Source organism: Oncorhynchus gorbuscha, linkage group LG01 (genome assembly GCF_021184085.1).
Source record: "Oncorhynchus gorbuscha isolate QuinsamMale2020 ecotype Even-year linkage group LG01, OgorEven_v1.0, whole genome shotgun sequence".
Taxonomy (NCBI): Eukaryota; Metazoa; Chordata; class Actinopteri; order Salmoniformes; family Salmonidae; genus Oncorhynchus; species Oncorhynchus gorbuscha.
The window spans coordinates 37,338,253-37,363,169 of NC_060173.1; the positions used below are offsets into that span (position 1 = coordinate 37,338,253).

A 24,917-nucleotide genomic window follows, 5' to 3' on the forward strand; every position below is an offset into this window, starting at 1 on the left:
GTATTTGCACAGTGTCTTTTAGTGCTTTCTCACTCCATTTTACCAAAATAAATCCTTATGTTCAAGAATATTAGATGCAATATTAGTGCATAGTTTATCACTATGAAATAGTTGTGTGTGAATTTTTGTAAATGCAATAAATGTAAAGAGTCCCTCAATTCACGGAAGAGATGTTTGGAGGACTTTTTTATGCCTGAGCGATGACGTTGCAGATTCAATTTGCATGCAGAAAGGCATGCAAATTACAGGCAGGAAGTGCATTCTGCTGTGTATAGCAAAAGTGAGGTGTGAGTGTAGCAAGAGTGATTGTACCTCTTACTCTGAGAACCCTTGCCCTTTCTTCTCCCATCCATAATTCTAGCTCACCATCACTCTCACAAATTCTTCTCCTGACTTCTCCCCTTCTTAGTCTGCTTCTCCTCACTGATTCAAACAGCAAATCTGTTGTAAAGGCTTGTAGGCCCCCTAGGACATGGACGCCATTTTAGTTTTGTCATCTATGATCTGTGTGGAAAATGAAATGGATCTTAGTAGGAATAGCCATGGAAAAGCCCTGATACCACAATGAATGTGTAAACATAATCTATGTTGAGAGAATATACTGAATGTGTTGACAGTGGTATAATTGGATTTCTTTATTGCCTTTGTTGGGCACTATTATTATTTGGGATGTTGTATCTCAACACAAGCAGTTACATATACAGGATCTTAATTTGAACTGTACTGTCACAGCAAAATAATCCTGCAGCAACAGGATTTGAACGTTTAAACTAGGGCAATTGAACTCTACCCTAGGAGGTCCGGAGCCTGCTGGTTTTCTGTTCGACCTGATAATTAATTGTACCCACCTGGTGTCCCAGATTGAAATCAGTCCCAGGTTTGAGTTTGAGGGGTTTAAACCATACTATTTATTGATCAGTGGTTAGGATATTAGCTGGCCAAAAGTAGGCTACATCAAAAGTGCAACACTGTTAATATAACCGTGTGCTATTGTGGGTTTTCAGTGAATTTATGTAAATCATGAAGCTCATCTGCATTTTCTGCACTGCAGGAAAATTCTCAGAAATGAAAGAGTTACCAAATTAAGATCCTACAATTGCATGTGTTGGGATGGCCTAAGTCTTCCTAACATATTGCATGACATTGCATTATGGGTATGTGGGAGGATAGTCCCTTAGGACAAAGATGCCTATGTGCATTCATCAAAGCTGCAGTGGGATGCTTAGAAATGCCTCTGTCATGTGCTGATGGCACGTTGGCAGTGTACAAATAAAATGATTGACTTCATTTACAGTTTGTTAGTTGTCCTGTGTCGGTTCAGTGATTAAATGGGTCAGGCCTCAATCTTTTCCCAATATGGTTTTGTTTTAATTGGGCATTGCCTGCATCTGTCTACCAGCTTGCCTCTTCCCTCTACATCTGTAAATATTTCATTATTTTAAACCATCATGAAATGTAGCATTTCAAACTTGTTTGTATTTCTCACAGGGAGGGCCATCTACAGTGATGTGCAGAGAGAGATTATTATCTACTGTATTGTACAGTGAAAAGCTCATTTGTAAACAAGCTCAGTATTTATGTCTTAGTCACCAGTATGCATTGGTGTTTGTGTGTGTGGTGCTCAGTGGATGTACTGTAGGGAATTTAGGCAGGGACATCCATTCAATCACTATTTAATTCTCAATAACTATATTTAAAGAGTTCATTAATAAAATACCACACCTTTCATAAACTATACTGTATGCATACATCATGAGAGTCATCTTCATATATGAAACTGTTCTCACTTGTTCTCCTCTGCATGTGGCTGACATCTTGTCATCATATAAGTTAGTGTTTAAGATCACGGTGATTGCAGATTCAATGAAGCTAAAACATGTCTATTTGAATCTTAATGCTATTTTAACACAATAGCATACAATAATATGTATCATAAAGTATTACTTTTGGTCCCTCTTTTCATTGACATCCCCACATGTGAAAACTATATGAAGATAAACTTGGTCATCATGAATTTGGAATACCTCTTTGCAAAGGAGACCTTGATGGGAGGTGCACACGCAGACAGTAAACTGAGGCAGCACACTGACTAAATATAGACTAATATGGTTAGGGAGTGAGGGATTTGTATCTCACGTACGTTTCTCTATTTGCAACAAGTCTTTGTTAATATGCATCTTATAGAAATGACTACAACATAACACAAATGCTCATCTCTGTGCATTGCACAATGGATGAAAAAGCCAGTCTTTTCTTGCAAAAAAACCTAAACATGGAAATAGTCATGATTAATTGATCAAAATTTCTACAAGTTTGGCTGTGCGAGAGGGAAGTATGACTGCTGAATTATTGAGCTCGTTTTAAAAGAATCTGCACATAATTAGAGGGGATTTTCCTGGAAATATGTCCTACTTCAGAAATACCTATACAGGGAATTTAGGACTTGATGGAGGTATTCTCTTATAATGAAAAAAATGTTTAAGTGTTTCTGTGAGTGGTCGCAGTACCGTGCACGGTTATCTGGTTTGACAGTAGGGCTCTCCTTATTTTATACCCACTCTCCACCCACTTCATCTCTATAAATACTAATTGATACTAACATAAAACAGAGGGCATCTTAAAGTGTTTTCCCAAGACACTTTCTTTCAAAGCAGCATGTCAATATTCAATTGAATGGATTATAAATTCTAAGCACAAGGAGGGGTAGCAAACGAGGTGAACACAATGTGAAAGTCAAAATGAGAAAATCTGAATCGTAAGATATCTTTAATTAATGCGTTCGATAATATCCTCATTATAACAGTATCAGCCAGAAAACCCAACATCAAAAATCTAAATGTAACAGGATAATAATTTAACTATGAAACACCAGATCAAACAGAGAAAAAAGAGAGGAGAAAAGTCAAACCAAGCATTCAGAATAAATAATCCTATTATATTCATTTTCATTCCTCTCCTGTTCACATTGCAATCATAATTATCAGAAGTACCTTTATCATCTTTATTCATTTTGTTAAATGTAGAATTTGAGGGGCAACGTAATGGCTGGGTCAGTCTGCAGGGACGAGTGGGGACAGAGGTTCTGAGGGAGAGCTGGTTTGTGCTTCTCAGTTGCACATTCATTCAAAACTCATGAAGGGAGTGACCGGCACATGCACCAGGTTACAGTCGTCAAGCAGCTGGAGGTGGGTGTGATCTGGGGATGGGCAGATAAGGTCATGGAGGTCAAAAAACAGACAGCGATGGTTGTCAGGGTTCACAGCATGGGCTCCCTGCAGAGCACAATCTCCAGCTCGGAGCGGTACAACTTCCCTCCGTCCGACAGGGCCATGATGCTCTTCTTGTAGTCAATCAGGTTTTTGGTGTCCACCTCCTGAAAGAAGATTAGAGAAGACACGACACCAGTAACTATACAGGTGCTTCTGTAATGACACATTAAAATGATAAATTCAGCATTATGTGGGAATGAGAGCTAAGCTTCAAACCTTCCATATTATCTCACCTTTTTGTTCTTTTCATAGAGGTCACGCAACAGAGCATCGAGCTCCTGCTCATCAATGTAGCCATTTCCATCCTGTAAGAAAGAGGGGTAAAATGTATCATATACCTGCATTAGAATTTTAGTTAGTTTTAAAAAGTACACTTCCCTTGACATTTCACTTATGAATAAAATATATGTATGGTATATGGCTGCTTTAGAGCAAAAGCTTTACATGTATAAGGAGATATGGTGGGGGGGGGGGGCATGGTACTGAAGTTACAATGGTGGGGTGTTTCTTTGAGAAGGCAGGGAAACAGACTGTCTTGGTTGCGTGCTGTCAAACATTTTGTATTTTTCAAAGCTATGCACATTTTAATTTTGGCACTGTGAGCAATGTTAGTGTTCAGTTGACCTGCTCTTTCCATTATTTTTACCCATAATTCCATAGCAGTGACAGCAGCTGCCAGTGATTCAGCTGCAGGGTGGAGGTTGAAACAAACGCTGAAATAATTATGCACGTAAATGTTAGCATTTGACACACATCATGTGTACATGGACTGCATTTCATTTATAATTGAGTGTCTGCCCCAGTCCTCTCAGCAAGCATGTAGTCCAGACATAGGCACGCAAAAAGCCCTCTGGTCTGCTGAAGCATTTCAATTTTACTCTCCATCCTCACTTTCATTTCAGTCCACATTCCAAAACTTTTAGCATATTTTTTCAACTTAAGTCACAGGCTCTAACTTGTCACTCAGAGAGTCTGTGAGCTATTTGGATCCCTGCTAATAGTTGTCTTATGGATTGTAAGTACAATATTGTGAAACTGTCGTACATGTAACCCTCAATAGAGAATAATGCATGCTCTTTTTGGAAAATGGAGCAACATACTTTAATTCAATAGAAAATAATGTATATTTAATGAAATATGTATCACAATGCTGACATGTAGACTACAAAGCAATGGCTACAAGAAATTAGCTGAGATACAGTGCCGGTTTTGAATTAGGCCAAATCAAATAGTCCATACATCACAATCAATTCTAGGCGTGTCAACAACACACACGTGATACGAGTTGGCGTTTTACTTGTTTGAAGTCAGCTCCCTATCCACTACATGTTAAGCCAGATGTAATGCTATTAGCCTAAGACATTACTACATTCTACAACAGCAGTTTGATCCTGAAATCTGGCATCACCTGTCCACAAATGATGGAATACATGTTCAACCAACACTCAAACAAGAATAGCAGGTGTACCAATCAAGCTTATTTACCTACCCGGATGAGCGGAAAGACCACTGATTTGCAGAGAGTGAAATCAGTCATAACAACAACTCAGAGTCATCCACCAAACCTGATTTAAAGTTAAATACTGTACCTACAGCCAGTGGAGTCCCACATTTTTAGCCTTTTTTGTTTTATTGAGTAAGGCAGCTCCAAAATGCAGATGTTTCAGCCTCACTCAGTGCTTTCTGTGGTAGTGGAGCAAGCCATCAGAAAAAAAGGAGCATTGCGCCGTGATTGGCTCAGTATTCTGTCACTCATGGGGACATTACGCAAATGCCTAGCTTCAGTCCTTAAGTAAGGGTAGACATCCAAAATGTCAGCCCTTTGGGTCCTACCATAGAGTTCTATTACAAGTGAGGCTCAAAGTCATTGGCCACAGAACTTATGTCAAATCATGTTATATATGTACAGTAGCTTTGATTGGGCTGATCATGTCAACATCATACTTTCACAATCATAGCTAGCAGTCATCATTGTGAATCAAGTCTACTGGCAAATCCTTTTTAATACTTGTCAAATGAAGATAAATAATGCAGATAAAATATAGATAAATCCTATTGGTGCTCATCGGCCATTGGACATAAACATTAGACAACAAGTTGGAAATCAACAATGAGTTGTTTGGAAGGAACTGGTGACAGTGGCTAACCGCAAGCATTGCAACTGGGAAGTCAGACTGGGAAAATACATTTTGAATGGTCTTCCAACTCTGAATTGAAAATCATTTTCTTTGATGACAAAATTTGCCAACGAAGGACCACCGTGCACAACAAGATGAGTGTAATATACCAGGGAGATATGCAGCCATATCAGCAATGTTTTAAAAAAAGGCAGTAAACGAGGCTGAATGAACTGTTTCACTGCCAGACAAGGCTCTGCTGAAAGCCAGATGTAGCGGTGGTAAGGATTCACTTCATGATGCTGGAAAGGAAGCTCTGATGTTGAGGCAGCTTTATGTAGGACCTAAACATTTGTGGGCACCACTTGTCACCGTTATAGTGCAATTAATGTATTGTTTAGTGTTGTGTTGTGTAGTGGCATTGCTGGCATGCAACTACAAATATTTTTTTTTGGGGGGGGAGTTTGCCCCACCAAGATTTACATGCTAAAATCGCCACTGCCTACAGTATATAGCAAACTGTACCCTTTTACAATATCCAATCACATATCTAAATGTACCTTGTCGTAGAATGCAAAGATAGCATTGAACTGCTCAGAGGTCAGTTTGATACCCTGTGAAAACACATTTGGAAATAAAAACATATTATAACAGAGCAGCATGATGTTACTTAGTTAGATTGTGCAAATTAATGATTATGTTCTGAAATATCAAATGATCACATTGCTGTTTTTTCTCAGCCAAAATTACTGTGGAAAAGGGATTTGTTTGAAGGAACTGTCAGTTCCACTTGCACACTCCTCACCTGGAACTTCAGTAAGAAATTTTCCTTAACTGGGAGAAGCCTTAAAAGAGAAGAACAGAGAACAGAGAATCATTTCCATGAAACACTTGTTAGGAGTGTCGGATGCTGAAGGCACACATGAAATAGAAACATTTCTTCTCAGTTGCTGACAGTCACCTCGCCATTTCTGACAGGCCCAGCTTCCCATCTCCGTTTAGATCAAACATCTTGAGCTACAGAGAGAGAGCGAGAGAGAAAGACAGGGAGAGAGGGAGGGAGAGATAGATAGAGACATTAAAGCAAGGGGCCTTCACCAGTTGTGACAACAACATGTATTATTTTTTATTCAGAATGCTACTCTGTTGTCAATCCGTTGTACATAGAAGTTGCTACTCAACACTAAGACTAAACAATACAGATTGGTTTTCTCCCAAGAGTATTTCAGGTCAAGCTTTAGGCCTTGAGGTTCAAACAGATGTTTGAACATCTGCTGTTGGAACACACAACCCGTAGGACATCATGAGTCCCACTCCCAACCACATGGCTGCCACCAGCATGATGGGACAAGGGATACATAGCTCCCTTGTTCACATATAAAGTATATTATACAATACCCACAGACAATGACTACAGATGTAGGATTTTCATTTTATCACTCTTTTGTTGCTGACAATTTTCCTGCACCGCAGGAAATGCAGATGAGAATCGTGATTTACATAAAGTCACTGAAAACCTGCACTAACACATGGATATATATTAACAGTTTTCCACTTTTCATTTGGCCTCATTTTGACCAGCTAAAATCCTAACCACCAATCAAGCAACATTATGGACTAAATGTTCAATGTTCCACTCCTCTTTCTATTCTGGTTAGAGCCAGTTTGCTCTGTTCTGTGAAGGGTGTCGTACACAGTGTTGTACAAGATCTTCAGTTTGGCAATTTCTCGCATGGAATAGCCTTCATTTCTCAGAACAAGAATAGACTGACAAGTTTCAGAAGAAAGTTCTTTGTTCTGGCCATTTTGTGCCTGTAATCGAGCCCACAAATGCTGATGCTCCAGATACTCAACTAGTCTGGGGTGGCAGGGTAGCCTAGTGGTTAGAGCATTGGACTAGTAACCGAAAGGTTGCAAGTTCAAATCCCCGAGCTGATAAGGTACAAAATCTGTCGTTCTGCCCCTGAACAGGCAGTTAACCCACTGTTCCTAGGCTGTCATTGAAAATAAGAATTTGTTCTTAACTGACTTTCCTAGTAAAATAAAATAAAAGTCTAAATAAGGCCTGTTTTATTGCTTCTTTAATCAGAACAATAGTTTTCAGCTGTGCTAACATAATTGCAAAAGGGTTTTCTAATGATCAATTAGCCTTTTAAAATTATAAACATGGATTAGCTAACACAATGTGCCATTGGAACACAGGAGTGATGGTTGCTGATAATGGGTCTCTGTACCCCTATGTAGATATTCCATAACAAATCGTCCGTTTCCTTCTACAATAGTCATTTACAACATTGACAGCGTCTACACTGTATTTCTGATCAAATTGATGTTATTTAATGGACAAAAAATGTGCTTTTCTTTCAAAAACAAGGACATTTCTAAGTGACCCCCATACTTTTGAACGATAGTGTACATGCGAGGATGTGGTCCATGTGGATCAATATACTCTAGAAGTGTCGTTATTCCCCTCACAGTTTTACATGACTTTTACCTTGTGATTCTATATAGTTATATTAAATTGTTTTTCAACATACTTTGGATGTGATGGTGCTGGTTATTTCTCAGATAGGTCTGTGAGGAAGGCGTAGCCAAGGGAATTAGTTTAGGGTTGGAGGTGCAGGGACTGGGGAGATGCAGATCATTTTTTTTGCCTGGGCTGAAGAAGTCTATATCGGTCCGCTAATACAAGACTATTAATGGCCCAGTGCACTACTTTTGTGGAAAAAATGGAACTACATTTATTTGAGTGTTTACCAGCATTTGTATCTGAGCATCTGATCATTATCTGTACAAAACAGATAATCTGATAATACTTGTGAAATATAAAAATACTTGCTTGATATGTTTTCCAGTTTCTTGAAATACTGGAATGGTGTTTTCATTCCTTTTCAGTGAGTGCATATATTGTCATACTTTTTGCACTAGTCGGCTGCGGGAATAGAGCCCACAACCACAGCATTGCAAGCGTCATGCCCTACTAACTGAGTCGCATCATCACAACCCACTTGATGTCTCAATGTACTCAATTACTGTATTGTGGATTGTTTTTCTTCAGTCTACAGGTACAAACCTAGATTACCAGCCTATGTACAATACAGTAATGTACATTTACAATAAGTGGTTTATAAGGATGGTAAATTAATACTGCACAAAAAGGGGTTGTTTTCCATGTTATTTCATCAAGAAAAAATATTGAATTTGATGTGACTGTTTTTGTATCTTTGCCCATAACTTTGTACCTTTTGATGTAAATGTTTGAGGACAGGGTTTTATTATTTCTGGATTCCATTAGAATGACAATCGCAGAGAAAGGGACAGAGCAACAACTCTTACAATTCCAACTATTGAATCCTGCAAGATACTGTTCTTAATTATACAACAACCTTTTTTTTGCCAAAGCAGAGATGCTGAAAATGTTTTGTGCCTACAGCCATCTATATTAGTCTGCTAATACTAGTAACGGCCCAGTGCGCTACTTTTGTGAATAAAACAATTAATATATATACTTTTACATGGATGAAGGGTTTGGGAATGGTACAGGAAGTGATTCATTTAGACTGAAAAGACTCACTATTGTCTGTGTGTACTCATGAAGCTTCTGGTCATCGTAGTGTCTGTTAGCTTTCTTCAGCAGGTCTGAGAGGAATCCCTGTGGAGATGAGAAAGTTGAGTAAACTATAATCCCCTAATAGGTCAACAAAAATCCTATGATCTTAGAGAGTCTGGCTCGTCTATACTTTAGCGCTGAGGCCCCAGTTATTGGTTTTCGTCAGTCATATAAGTATTGGCTTACGCAGAGTTGGAAGTGTCACATACATTCTCAGATCCTTCATTGACAGAAAGGACCATTCTATCTATCACTACCAGCCTGTGTTACAGTAACACCTGCAGTTCCCTGCAGATAAGACAGCAGAAAACGCGTTTAGAAATGAATCAGTGTCAGACAACCGCCTAATGGATGGTATTACAAGTCAGGATTTGTATAGTGTCCTTGTCTGACAGCCATTGAGACGAGAGAAATTTGCATCGTCCCTATCGTCCCTCACTGTATCAACAAAACAACTATACCTGCAAATCTTTGGGTGTTGGTTTCTAAACCTTCATTTACATTGTAAAGTATAATAATGCATCTCCTTGCCATCTTATATCGAATGACAAGAAGAGTTAGGAGACATTGGTTGGAGCTTTAGCATAGTTTGTACAAAATACACACTGTAAACATGTCTTACATTGATGGTTAACAAGTGAGAAATCATACCTTCAGTTCATTAGCTTCAATGTACCCACTGCGATCTGTATCGTATCGTCGCCAAGCCTATATATGCAAACACAAAGTCACACACATTAGAAATGAAAAAAATAGACATACAGCCAATCACTTGCTCCCACAGTAGTACCAATCACTTTGTAAAGGAGTCCTCTCATTCCTCCACTCACACTCAAACACCCCCATATCCAATGTCCTTTAACACCGAAGCAATCAAACTGCATTATATTAATGGGATTGCATGTGACATTCATGAATTACTCTCTGGAGGGGCAGAGATCACTTTCAAAAGGAGAGGAAGAGCACACGAAAAAATCATATCCAATTTATGTGGCTGGTAATTGTTAGTTTTTTCTTCCCGTAATCACACTAGGGTTTTCATTATACTTTCCAGATTTCTAAATCCTATCTCCCACACATTGTGAGAGGGCAAGGAGAGAGAAATGCATTTTAATTAATGTTTTAATCTAGCAGCTGTCCCTGTTTCCAGAAAGGGCTCTTATCAAAGATAGATGCCCTCCCTCTCCAGGTCTGTTGAGAATTACAGCCGCACATCTATAATATATGATTCTGAAAATAGAAGTTTGTACTTCCTCATTCAATCCCTTTAAATGTCTTCGCTACCACACCGGGTGATTAAAAAGCCTCATTTTCTCTTTCTTGTGTAATTCTTCCTGCCCTTGACATAACAGGAGTGCAGTGGGTGACTGGATGGTCCCTCCTGGTATCACTGATAATCAAACTCTCTCCATTTACACTGTATGAGAACTAATCTGACAGAGCTGTCAAGTGTCTCTGAAATGTAATCTCCTTTACCAGTGAGTGATTGTGGTTTTTCTCTTGGTAGAGGACACACATGACAGACAAAAATAACCTGTGAGTAGGATACTTTTTTAAAAAAGAGACTTTTCTCTCAAATGATGTATTACTTGCAGTGCAATTCCCTAATTCCCTAATATGATTTGGGATAGGCAATGATTCCAAAATGTGGATACTAGTGTGTTTTTGTATTATAGTATTGCTTTGTCTAATTGTTTTTAAAATTATTCTACCTTATTACAGTATCTCTGTATTTCCAATCCCACCAACACACATTATAAACAGCCGGTACGAGTCTTCACATTCTTACTCAAACTAAATTAATTCTCAAACCATCTATTTTCACCACTTACCGCCATGAACTCAGAACTGGATCCAACAAACTCTCTGAAGCAAAGCAGGAAGTTCTCCTCCGTGGGCAAAATCTGAGCCAGCTGGAGAAGGAGAGAAAGAGAGAAATGAATTAGGGGAAAAAAGATAACCTTTGTTTCTCTGTGTTTGATTGTGTGAAAAATACTGTTTAATAATAGAATCGTATCTTTTCGACGAAGATTACTCGAATGAAGCATAGATCATCGAGTCAATCAACAGTTTCAGAACACATCTACCAGTGTCTGATTATTTCTGCATTGATATGCAAACTGTCTGAGATCATTGGTAATAATTCTCACTAGCATAATCAAATCCTCATTGATCTGAAAAAGAAAACATGTCAGCTCACCTCTGACATCTCAATTCTCCCATCTGCATTCTTGTCAAACTTCTGCATAAACTCCTTCATCTTCTCTCTGAAAGTGGAGTTTGATGGGTCCTATAACACATGCAAAAATACACGCAAATATATGTTTGTCATGACACAAACATCAGTAAAGATCTGTTGTTATTTTTTTTTACGCAAACCGTCCTCTCGTGTTATAGGACTGTGGTCACACACATTGTTGTGAAAGAGCTTGTTTTTTATGTTAGGGGTTGTTACACTGGGCAGACAGAGAGAATGTCTCTCTAAAACAGACAAGCATCTTCTACCCAGCTAAAGGGCTCATCATCTTCTAGTCACAGACTTTATGCAGCTACAGGGAGATGATATGTAACATGATTACTGATGCTCTCTGATTCCTGTGTTCTACACACACGAGATGTGGTGACACAAAGATTATTGCACTGACTCCTCCCAAGAAAGAGGATATCTTCCATCTGTGGGAGAACTCTCTGGAGAAATGTGTTGTTTTGATGTTGCTTAAATAATTCATTAGATCTTGATTGGACAAATCAGTCGCATTTTAATTACTGCCAGTCCTAGATGGACTGGACAGCTTAGAGACATGAGTTCATATCTATAGGGCTTGTTCCGGAACTCAATGAACCACCTACCAGAAAAGGCCACAACCTTGATTAGTGAGAAGATGCCAACATATGACTGTTGGATTAAAGAACAAACAAAATACTACCTTTACTATTGTCAGTCAAATTTGGGAAGTTGGTGGTAGAATTACTTTGTACCTTCGCCTGTTAGCCTGTTAAAGGAAACTCACGTTACACCAATTACTATGTCCAATATGTGTTTGCATGAGGATGTACTCCTTTGGTTTCACCTAATAAAACCCAAAACATATTTACTGTTGTATTTAATGACCAGAGCCATGACACTTTCATTGAAAGTGGTCAGTCAATCCAGCATTACAGGAAATAATGTTACAAAATGGTATTGGATTCAGTACTGTGAAACATTCCACAAAGACCCATCAGAGACAGAATAGGCCTGTGACATACACTATGTAATGTATGTGGGCAGTAGTTATGTAAACATAGATACTGTATAAACATTGCTATGACATGTTTGATTGAATTGAGCCCTAGTAAAGGCCCAGGGATCATTCCCTTACCACTCCGGCCCCTCTCCGTGCAATCTCCAACTCCCTGAAGAAGTTCTCCAGTTCCTTGCCCTCAATGTAGCCATTGCCTGCAGCAGAGGAAACAGGGATTTGACAAATCAGCCCAAGACTATCTATCATACAGGCAGTGACTGTGAAGCATCAAAGATCTCCATGTAATGCATAGTAGTACCATTGTGAATGTGTGACTCTTGAGAAGTGAGATTGTACAAATTTGACAGCAAATTAGGGCAATGCTTCCCTGTTTTACAATAATACTCCAGAACTAAGTTTGTCTGGCTTGCTTGCTGGCTGATTGGATGGCTGGCTCAATGACTGACATAATAACTAACTCGTTTTTTGTCCAGATGGTTAGCATGCTGCAAGGCTGGCTCTGGCTGACGTGATTTGTGAGATAGCTTGCACTCAAACGTTGGCACCTGCTTAATTAAATCCCTTGAAGGGGTCTCCCAGTCTTGAAATGCACTGCTACTCTCTCTTTCTCTCTCTCTCCCTCTAATTGAGGCCTCCAAGGCCTTTTAAGTCCAGTTATTTGAAAAGACAATGGGGAAATTTCTGCCTGGCATGACAATGTACGAAATCGATGCAGGAATCCCAACTTCAAATAAATGTGCCTAGTTGCACCCTTGCCAGGATTATTTGGATGTCTATAAATAATGGTGAAGGAAACGCTAGAGCTTTAATCTTAATGTTGCTCAATCAAGGGAGACTCGTGAGATGATTATTATAGTGGCTTTTGACAAATACCAACAATGCCTTTCCTATCAGCTTCACGATTTAAATGTCTTTCAATTGCCTATGTATTAATTTGCCTGTGGATCCTAGTGACATTTGCACGGACCTGAGTACCGGAAGTCTCTGGGGAAGCACTCAGTTTGATATTTACCAGACAAACAAGTACATATCATTATGGGAAAAGCACATTTGCGTTTGATTACACAGAAAAAACTTGCTCTATATAGAGCGGATGTTATTCTAGCAAAATCCTCATGATGCAATTTTATTTTATTATCTCTTTATTGTATTGACATATAGGTTTGTATAATAGCTTTACATATGATTTCGTTTATCATTACATGTTAGTATGACCAATATGATCCAGTGGTTTTATATGCTCATTGTCTATGAACTTTGTATGAACTTTGTATATGTGTTAATAAATCAAAAACAAGCTGTAGGTGTGCATGTATACTGCTGAGTATGCTGTGCATGATGATGTGACATATACACTAGCCCACAGTAGCCTATGTACTGCAGTCTCCAATTGTTTTTCAATTATCTACTCATTTACTTTTTTTTTCTACTTCATTGGAGAATTGCAAATAACAAATGACACCTGCTTGTTATCTAAACAGTTGTGGCAATAGAATGTGGCCTACTGTGTTAGTTTATGTCACATTTGTGGTCACAGACAATAGCCATCTCCAACATGATCTAACATAAGATACCTATTTGTTATTAAATGTAAAGGTATCCCTCAGAAGGCCACAACTTAAGAGTAGCATACTGTCAGCATACTGTCATACAATCAGAATGCATTATGTGACTTGTTTTAGGCACATTTGACCTCTATGACTTATCATCTCATTATGATTTTGAGTTAGCCTATACCATCAGCCATTTTGAGTTAGCCTATACCATCAGCCATTTTGAGTTAGCCTATACCATCAGCCATTTTGAGTTAGCCTATACCATCAGCCATTTTGAGTTAGCCTATACCATCAGCCATTTTGAGTTAGCCTATACCATCAGCCATTTTGAGTTAGCCTATACCATCAGCCATTTTGAGTTAGCCTATACCATCAGCCATTTTGAGTTAGCCTATACCATCAGCCATTTTGAGTTAGCCTATACCATCAGCCATTTTGAGTTAGTACCATCAGCCATTTTGAGTTAGCCTATACCATCAGCCATTTTAGCCTATACCATCAGCCATTTTGAGTTAGCCTATACCATCAGCCATTTTGAGTTAGCCTATACCATCAGCCATTTTGAGTTAGCCTATACCATCAGCCATTTTGAGTCGTTTTTGTCACATAATTATATTCTAGGCTTATGTGAATAACAAATCCTGATAAACATTGGCAATCATTATGATGTTATTTATCTCATACCCAAAAAATGTATGAACTGTGAAAACAAATACCAGCTGATTGATAACCTATTCCCCACAAGACAGGGAAAAGCTACAATACTAGAAAACATTATCAAGGGACAACAACATGATCATGCCAAGTCTTTCAATGCATTATCACGGCATCATAAATTATGCATTACTGAAATGTCAATATCAGACAGACATTAGTCAGGTATCTCTCTGTGTGTTCTCTATAGAAAAATGTTCATCAACATCGTTGATTCGTCTAATAATTTCAGCACCATGGTCAGCGGCAAAATTGTTAGGTCAATCTCATGATCTGATGTTCTGGCACAGACTATTTGCACAAGAGCAGCAATTCACTGCGAACCATGTTCACATCCCTATGTCATGTTGTCTTTGCAGAAAATGCCTAATCCATAGAGACAGCGCAGTATAGGCCCTATTGGGTGGACCTACAGACTCTCTCCATGCAGACACCCGTTGTAGATTGTGTTGTGGTTCTCGTTTGTTTGTTTGTGCACCTTTCATCACCCTGCATTATCACATTCATGCATGCAAAACACTCACTTACACTACTGATTACTGATTACACACACCATTGGAAATAAATATAGAGTAATCTCCACGTTGTCTCCCTTTGTTACGGGCTTTGAGCCGGTTCCATAGAGACAGCCTATAGCCCTATTGGGTGGATCAATTCTGCTTCAACAAATGGCCGGGACGGAATGAGACTCTTGCCAGTATTATCACTTCATCAAATGGCCGGGACGGAATGGAAACAATTATCCTAGAAACCAATTATGCCCAAGGACAATGCGTGTGGAGGGGCGTGGGCTCGTTCGCTCGAATTGAGCCGAGAACTCGTCATTTTATAGCATGTAATAGGCTACTGAAAGTAGATAGTTGTCTGTCTCCTCTGAGTTGGGGTTTCATCTGTATAGTGAATTACATTCATATAATACTGGAATTCGATTGACAAACTCCCTCCTTACATTTTAGACGCACCTTTTTAAAGCAGGATTCCAACCATCAGTTATGATGCCTATGGAAACTCTTGAGTCTGTCCTGACATCATCCAGATGTGTTTATTTTTGTTTAATCGTGCTTTATAAAACAACACAGTGGAATAATATTATTACAATGTTTAAGTATTCAGTCAAGTTAGTGAATCTTACTTTTTTGATAGGCCTATACAAAAATGACGCTTATTGTGTGGTAAGGCTACATATACGTTTACAATGGACGACAGTGTGCCACACGGCCATCCCTCCATTAGGTCACCGTGCACTGAGGTGCACTGAGGTATAACCTAGACTTCTGATGCCTTTTGATCGATAGACTGATCTACATTGTAATACTGATGTATTAATTGTATCTGAGTGGGTTCTTCTAGTAACTGAATAAAAGTCATGCATCCATACAACCAACCATTTTAAATCAAATATTAAATGGATCAATTAATACACAAGTAGCCCATTCGAACCTTTCTAAAGATACATTATTTAGTGCCCACAATTAATTACATTTAAAAAATTATCCAGAGTTATCCAGTTGTTTTTCTAACTGCCAAGAAAGTAAATGCACTAGAATGCTTATCCAGCATTTTTTTGTCAAACACTTATTGTCTTGTCCAATCAAAATTCTAAGCATCCAGCAGTTTATAGCCCACGCCTTTCCCATCATGACCAAAGGTGAATTTCAGTTATGATATACAGCACTTTTTAGACAAAGCTATCCCAATATCCAAGCCGCATCTTTGAAAATAAAAAAACGAAAAGTATTGAAGGTACGCCTGTGATATGTTCAATTTGTAAACTAAAATCTGTGATAGAGTATATGTAACCTAGTCTATTCGACATGTTAGCTTACATTTGTGTCTGCATTTGAAACAATGCCTCGTTCAAAAAAAGTGCTGCGTTAAATTCAAGGTAACATTTTGGATAACTTTGTGCTCCGGTACTAACCGTCCGTATCGAAATGGTTCCAGATGTCAATGAACTGGGTGGCGCTCAATTCCGCCAGATGAAGGTGAGGAGGCTGCTGTGGTTTGTTTGCCATGTTCTCAACGACTTTTCCTCCTGTGCGCTAGAATATCTCCTGCGAACTTTTTATCTGTAGGACCACAATCCACACTGTAACCCCCCTGCGTGTTGCCAGAGCTTTTAAACCAAAGCAGAGACTGCAGTTCCCATGTAGCCACGCAGGTGGCGCAATGACACCAAGTTCAACGCCCTCGCACCTCCATTCGTCCGCGTTCGCCTGCTGATGCGAGGAATCGCGCAAGGCACAGGGACTCACTGTTCCATGCGGAGAGGGACGTTCAATAGTCGGAATGCAGCCAAGAACTTCAATGGACTGCACCGTCTGTTGCTGTTCAGGTTTGAGCTCTGCCATCAAGAACCAGATTTCTAGGCTATGTGGCTTGAATTATGTAAATCACAATGAGATGCGCAGGAATTGTCTAGCTCCATGAGCAAAACACTGCCAGTGTCATTTCCTTCCTTTATTTTCACTGTCAATTTGCATTCATGTAGAAGTGGAAGATGGGGATGGATTGGCATTGGATAGAGTGTTAATCCTTACTGTGTTTAAGTGTGTTCAATGGACTACATGGACACCTCTTAAATGTGTTTACAATCACAGTAAGAGTCACTGGTCTCCAAGGAACTTCCCAAAGGCTTGGGTTAATTATCCTTTGGCGTTCATGCATTGAGACTAGCTCAGTAAGGAGAACCAGAGCCCAGGGAGGAGTCGTGCCCGTGCCCTGGGACTGAGGACGCACAGCAGTAATTACTGTAGTCCTGCTGCTGCACAGCCACTGCACTGCATGGAGCTGCTGCATGCGCAACTCACTCAGCTTTAATTCATGCCAATTACTCCGGCTTCAGTGAAATGATTCAACCAACGCCAGATTCATTAGAAATCCACACTCTAATCACATTTTATACAGCCCTAGAGGAATCTGTGATTAGGCTGCATTCTTTGAGGACCAGAACATCCAACCAACATTACAATTATGAAAAGGAATTTTCCTTGCAACTTATAACATACACAACATGACCAAAAGTATGTGGACCCTTGGTTGTCATCTCATTCCAAAATCATGGGCATTAATATGGAATTGGTCCCCCCTTTGCTGCTATAACAGACTCCCCTCTTCTGGGAAGGCTTTCCACTAGATGTTGGAATATTGCTGCAGGGACTTTCTTCCATTAGTGAGGTTGGGCACTGAAGTTGGACAATTATGCCTGGCTCGCAGTTGACTTCCCAATTCATTCCAAAGGTGTTAGATGGGGTTGAGGTTAGGGCTCTGTGCAGACCAGTCAAATTTTTCCACACCGATCTGTATGGAGCTCGCTTTGTGCACGGGGGCATTGCCATTCTGAAACAGGAAAGGGCCTTCCCCAAAATGTTGCCACAAAGTTGGAAGCACAGAATCATCCAGAATGTCATTGTATGCTGTAGCGTTAAGATTTCCCTTCACTGGAACTAAGAGGCCTAGTCCGAACAAAGGAAAACAGCCCCACACCTTTATTCCTTCTCCACTAAACTTTACAGTTGGCACTATGCATTGGAGCAGGTACTGTAGCGGTCTCCTGGCATCCGCCAAACTCACATTTATCTGTAGGGCTGCCAGATGGTGAAGCGTGATTCATCCCTCCAGAGACCGTGTTTCCACTGCTCCAGAATCCAACAGCGGCGAGCTTTACACCACTCCAGCCGACGCTTGGCATTGCGCATGGTGATCTTAGGCTTTTGTGCGGCTGCTCGGCCATGGAAACCCATTTCATGAAACAATTTGTGTGCTGATGTTGCTTCCAGAGGCAGTTTGGAACTCGGTAGTTAGTGTTGCAAACGAGGACAGATGCACTATGCGCTTCAACACTCGGCGGTCACATTCTGTGAGCTTGTGTGGCCTACAACTTCACAGTTGAGCCGTTGTTGCTCCTAGACATTTCCACTTCACAATAACAACACTTACAGTTGACCGGGGAAGCTCTGACGAACTGACTCGTTAAAAAGGGGGCATCCTATGATGGTGCCACGTTGAAAGTCACTGAGATCTTCAGTAAGGCCATTCTATTGTAAGTGTTTGTCTATGGAGATTGCATGGCTGTGTGCTTGATTTTATACATTTGCCAGCAACAGGTGTGGCTGAAACTCATTTGAAGGGGTGTCCACATACTTTTGTACATATAGTGTACTTGTTTTGTTTGATATTCCTGGTTCAGCATTTCTCTATTGGTTTATACAATCTTCTTAGTAATGCTCAACTCTCCTTGGACATTCAGATGGAGTTTCAATGGTCAATAATGTAACATTTTATTTTATTTAACTAGGCAAGTCATTTAAGAACAAATTCTTATTTTCAATGACAGCCTAGTGGTTTAACTGCCTGTTCAGGGGCAGAACGACAGATTTGTACCTTGTCAGCTTGGGGGTTTGAACTTGCAACCTTCAGGTTACTAGTCCAACGCTCTAACCACTAGGCTACCCTGCCGCCCCAATGATGAATGCCTTATCTGTAGGAATCTCAGAAATAAGGGCACACCGCCTCAATATAATCCTCTGGCGAGAACTGAAAATTGTAAATTCGCTCAGTTATTGAGGAAATATGTCTTGTAAATCATTGTATCCACAACCTGGCAGTGTCACACTTCCCCTTGTCTCCTCATGACATACTGCAGGTTGGGACTACACTGGCTCTGAGACTGGCTCTGTGTTCTGACCGTGACCAGAGCAACAGACATCTTTTGGATGTCATAAAGTGCTCAATAACTCATACAACTTTTTTATGGAAAGTCAGCTAACATAATCTGAAATTAGCAGTCAGCTAATATGATCTGCAACAGACAGTCAGCCAATAAAATCTGAACAGTTGTCACCTGAATCTTGGCACAGTTCCATCCTCCTTCATACCCAATGCTGACAGGGCGGTTTGGGAACATTGAAAGCCTTTATTCAGCAGAGATGTCTCAGTCTATTTCCACCGCAGGTCTTTTCACCATGCAATCAATAGTCTCACTTCACATTTATTGGCAAGACAGGGACAGATAGATCAACATTCTGAGATGGGAGTTGTCACCCTGCAGAGTAGGAATAAAGCGTTGACCTTAAAACAATAGCAAAGGCTTTCTAGTCCTTCACACCCTCCCTTTTTTCAGTTATCACTCTTGCTTTGTCTATACAAGGAAGGTGGTCGTTTGTCCCCTTCATGAATATAGATTGATTGATGTACAACAGGGAATAGCAATTGTTAATATAAATATTAAAACCATCTCTGACTCATAATGTTGTATTCAGTTGTGGGTTTCCCACCTCCACTGCTCATAATATTTATTTTCATTCTTCCTTCCGCTCTACTAGTTTATGATTTTAATGAACAAAAAAAGATAAACTTAAGCAAACTTTTAAAAGAGTGTGTGTTGTTCAACTGTGCACTGCTGTGTGCTGGTGGGAATCTCCCAAACTGCTTTCGGAAATGAATACTTTTAAATCCCTCTCTTATTATGGCACTCTGTCTTTACAGGCTTTCTCCCTCTGGTAGCTTAGAAGATTTGAGCCAAGTGAGTGGGGAAATAAGAAAAAAGCTTTCCATCAACAGTTGGATTGCACTGCACTGATTACACCAAAATGAAAAAGATAAAAAGAACAGGATGGAGGAGGGGAATGTGTGAGTAGTGTGTTGTTAAGAAATATCTGGGTAGAAGACAGGGAGAGCGTGCCTCTTGATCTAAAAATGAATATCTTTTTTTTTTTAATTGTAATTTTTTAAACTTCTGTGTGTGTTTATGTATAGTAGAAAAACCACACTCCAAACTAGTATCACATTCGTCAATCATTACCTCGATTTCTTGTGAGTGATTTACAAGTTTAGTGGCTCATATGAGTTTAGTCTTAACTGAAATCAGTCCTCCACATAGAGACCTAGGAAAGCAGAGTGCCCCTGAAACAGGAAATATGGGGCCTGTGAGAACATTAACGCAAAGTGACATTAATTTGTAGTGAGCTAAAATGGAATTGGGATCTCTAGGATGATTTAGCAGTTGGTGTTTGAGCGATAGTGGGGACATGCTGAAAAAAGGGAAGTAAAATTTGCCTGGAACAGAGAAAGAGGGAAAAGACAGGAGGAAACACAAAAACAATCTCTGACATCAGACCAAAGATGGAAGAAAGTGTACAACGCATGATTACCACAAGTTATCTAGCTAACTCACTGAGATAGCATGACATCGTGCAATGATGTACAGGTGTTGGATCTTAATTTGATCACCCCGTTGCAGGATAACTTTAACATTTGTAGTGTATCTGAGGTTTATAAAGGCTTCTGAAGTTTGTAATTTCCACTTTGAAATTTCAGACTTGATTTTCCTTTAAGACAAAATGTATCAACCCTTACAAAAATGTCCATCAATTATAATCCACATAATAATTCACATTTCTTGCTGCTGCAGGATTATTTTCCTGCCGGTAGCAAACTGGCTCAAATTAAGATCCTACATCTGTACGCACAATGGCTCATAGCAATGCCAGGGTTGTCTTCACGTTCCCTTCAGAACACTGTTATTACACAGCACTGTTTTAGACAACTGTGTTTTTTAATCTGACCTTTGCGTGGTGATCAATAGATTTCACCCATCTGGATCATAGGAATTCAGTAGCCATTATGTTGCCTCCATGAAAATCATGTATTCCTTGCTAATGTCAGTTACATTTATCTTGGAGCATTTAGAGACAAATAACTACTTTGTAGAGTGACACCAATTGCATGAGAAAACAAAAAAGTAGTCACTTAAAACATGTATCACACACACACACACACACACACACACACACACACACACACACACACACACACACACACACACACACACACACACACACACACACACACACACACACACACACACACACACACACACACACACACACACACACACACACACACACACACACACACACACACACACACACACACACTTGTTATTTTATTCAGTGTAGCACTGTTGTAATGAATACTCAGGAAGAAAAAGGTGTAGATTCACGCGCAGAGCGTGACAGGTGTTTATTTCGCAGAAGGCAGGAATCGTGGTCACATGCAGGCAATGGTCATACACAGGTAGGCAAACAGGCAGGTGTTTCAAAACTAGGACTGAAGGCTATAACTGAATCTCACAAACAAACTAGGAAAAGGCTTAGTAGAGTCAAAACGAGCAATACCTCACAAAGGCACAAACAGAATGAACTGAACTAAATCAGGAGCTGATGAGACCAGGTGAATAACTAACACAGGTGAAATCAATGAATAAAAATGAAAGACACGGCTACGTTCAAGAACACAACGAAACAGAACACAAGGTTGACTAAGAAAATAAACACAGAACCTTACAACTGAAATGCCCTCATGAATATATATTGGAGTGACTATTATCTTAATATAATAATAATAATATATGCCATTTAGCAGACGCTTTTATCCAAAGCGACTTACAGTCATGTGTGCATACATTCTACGTATGGGTGGTCCCGGGAATCGAACCCACTACCCTGGCGTTACAAGCGCCATGCTCTACCAACTGAATCTTGTCTGTTAATAGAGAGTAATGGGGGCCCTAGCCTGTTCTCACTCCCTACTGCTTATGCAGCTCACACAGGGCATTCGCTGATTCATTTATATTCCAGCACTGATTACAAGGGTGGTTGCAGTCTGCAGATACTGCTGGTGCTGCTAAGAGACAAAGGGAGAGCATCGTGTCATCAACTCCTGAATTATGTACTGATCCACATGACATTAGTAGATGGTATTTGAAACATTGATGAACATTAAGTTCATCATGATGGGTAACTCAATATCATATTTGATCAAGCATGAGAGTACAACAACGTGTACTCTCATGTGTAGTAACTGACAACATGCATCAGCAGAGTCTTCAATTGACATGTCACTATTGTTTCTCGCTCACTCAGGACAACACACTGTGTTTGACCTGAGCCATTTATAGACTGTGCATTTGACCATTCTACATTATGCACAACAATGAGTGGTTATTATCCATATGGCATGAGCCAACAGTGTACTATGTATGACACATAATATTGTTCTTAAACCATTTGAGAAAGGTGTTTTTTCTGCACTGTCATTGTCTTCATTTTGTTGCATATTTGCAGTGGTACAGTATGCCATAGATGGAGAAATATCTCCAAAGGTGTTTCTATTTCTGGCGGCGGTCTGTTAGGCTCACCGTGTTAATATTTCATCTCAGCTCCACTTCTACAGTGTGTTGGCAGAACTGCTGAATTATGTAGTGGATAGGGGATGGGAAAGTTCCTTTTCATTCATCACATTTTGCAGCATATGTGTTTAGTTGTTGATGTGTTCATGTCTTGTGTTTAGGCATACAGTACTGTGACACAGGTCTCTCTAAATACTGCTTGGGAGGGACAGTTGAGATGGAGAGTGGAAGCGTATCCACCTATTTTTCTCTCATTTCAAAAGATTCCTCCTTTTATTAATCAAAGTCATTGATGACAATCAATTTCTTGCCTTTTTCAAGCAAAGCATAAAATCCCTTTACTTCTCTAGGAAGCATCTTAAAGATGGAATCCTCACTACGGGAAACAGTGCCTAGTGCCACGGCTGTTGTTGTTGTTTTTGTTTTGTTGACTAAGTAGAGCTGGGGAGCGTTGTGCATCCTGGTAAAAACAAATATTGCAGTACATATGCTGCTGTTCTATTGCACGTGCAATGATGTCAGAGGGACATCATTTGTTGTTTGTAGTAACTTATTTTTTGTGGTGAACGGACGTGGCTGTTTCACCACGAAGGGTTACATCTCTTCCCATATTGCTGGAGAGTCAATATGAATATAAACAATAGGAAATAAACCATTCCCTTCAAAGGCATTTCCCTACCTGTAATCTCACAAGGACATTGCTCCTGCACAAACACACTCATAGTACACAACTTTACAAGTGTAATTTGTTGGTTTTATAGTTATTAGTTATTATGCTTTTGTTTTTAGGACTAAAATTACAGTAAAGAAGTGAATCTCCTACATACAGTGCATTACTACTCCTCAACTGTGACAAACATCTGAAGTCAACAGGCTCCTTTATATGACTATGAAAATAAGTGGGCCAAAAGCATTAAGTGTAAAAAAAACATTAAGAATACGGCTCTAGACTGACCAGTTGAATCCAAGTGAAAGCTACGAGCCTTTATTGATGTCACTTGTTAAATCCACTTCAATCATTGTAGATGAAGGGGAGGATTAAATAAGGATTTTTAAGCCTTGAGTTAATTGAGACATGAATTGTGTATGTGCCATTCAGAAGGTGAATCGGCAAAACAAAAGATTTCAGTGCCTTTGAACAGGGTATGGTAGTAGGTGCCAGGCACATTAGTTCGTGTCAAGTACTACAACATTGCTGGGTTTTAAACACACGCAACAGTTTCCCGTGTGTATCAAGAATGGTCAAGAAACACCCAAAGGACATCCAGCCAACATGACACTACTGTGGGAAGCATTGGAGTCAACATGATCAGTTCTTATGGCAAAATGGGGTACAACTCAATATTAGAAAAGTGTTCGTAATGTTTTTCACACTCAGTGGCTTTTAAAAATGTTAGACTTTTTATTCTTATAACCATAACTGTCACGCCGTGGTCATTGTATTTTGTGTTTTTGGTATAGGTTTGGGTAGGCCAGGGTGTGACATGGGTTTATTATGTTGTGTTTCGTATTGGGGTTTGTAGTATTGGGATTGTGTATGATTAGGGGTGTGTCTAGTTAGGCTTGGCTGCTTGGGGCGATTCTCAATCAGAGTCAGGTGCTTGTCGTTGTCTCTGATTGAGAACCGTATTTAGACAGCCTGACTTTCGCGTTGTAATTTGTGGGTGTTTCTTCCTGTCTCTGTGTTGTAGTCACCAGATAGGCTGTAATAGGTTTCACGTTCCGTTTGTTGTTTTTGTATTTATTCAGTTATTTCATGTACCGCAATATATTTCATTAAAGTCATGAGTAACCTACACACTGCATTTCGGTCTGACTCTCTTCTTACAACAGACGAACGACGTTACAATAACTTATAACCATGACTAGGTATGGTGATCTCTCCATCAAGGAGATATCTCCAATGAAAATACTTAACTCAGATTAAAATGGTGGAATTATAGGTCCACCAATGAATATATACATTGTTCATTATTACTAATGAGTAACACAACACAATGATTGTTGGTCCACATGACATACAGGCCATTGATTGGTCTTTCAGTGCTTGATCCCTTAATCACAATGATAATGAGAATAATTTGTACCTAATAAAATGTCAATTCACAGTACCGAATTACAGTACATAGTGTAATACATTCATGTATATGTTATTGTCTGGGCACGTTTCTTTCATGATGGCAAATATGACATTTCTATGCCACAGTTGATGGTT

At 39.6% G+C, this 24,917-nt stretch overlaps 1 protein-coding gene across 1 annotated transcript; it reads right to left on the minus strand.

Moving 5' to 3' along the window:
• Positions 1 to 2,749: 2,749 nt before the first annotated feature.
• calb2a (calbindin 2a) lies at positions 2,750 to 16,621 on the minus strand. Its single transcript, XM_046316127.1, has 11 exons — positions 16,433 to 16,621; positions 12,359 to 12,435; positions 11,197 to 11,286; positions 10,829 to 10,909; positions 9,648 to 9,704; positions 8,961 to 9,038; positions 6,348 to 6,403; positions 6,192 to 6,231; positions 5,947 to 6,000; positions 3,503 to 3,574; positions 2,750 to 3,373 (listed from the first exon to the last, which is right to left on the minus strand). The coding sequence occupies exons 1-11, from the start codon at positions 16,524 to 16,526 to the stop codon at positions 3,257 to 3,259; spliced, it is 816 nt and encodes a 271-aa protein (XP_046172083.1). The 5' UTR covers positions 16,527 to 16,621; the 3' UTR covers positions 2,750 to 3,256.
• Positions 16,622 to 24,917: the final 8,296 nt, after the last annotated feature.

Coding starts and splice junctions, on each gene's coding strand:
- calb2a (XM_046316127.1), bottom strand. CDS start 16,526: ATGGCAAACAAACCACAGCAGCCTCCTCACCTTCATCTGGCGGAATTG. Junction 10,910..11,196: donor GGAGAATTGAGATGTCAGAG/GTGAGCTGACAT, acceptor CTCCTTCTCCAG/CTGGCTCAGATTTTGCCCAC. Junction 6,404..8,960: donor ATGAGTACACACAGACAATA/GTGAGTCTTTTC, acceptor CTCTCTCTGTAG/CTCAAGATGTTTGATCTAAA.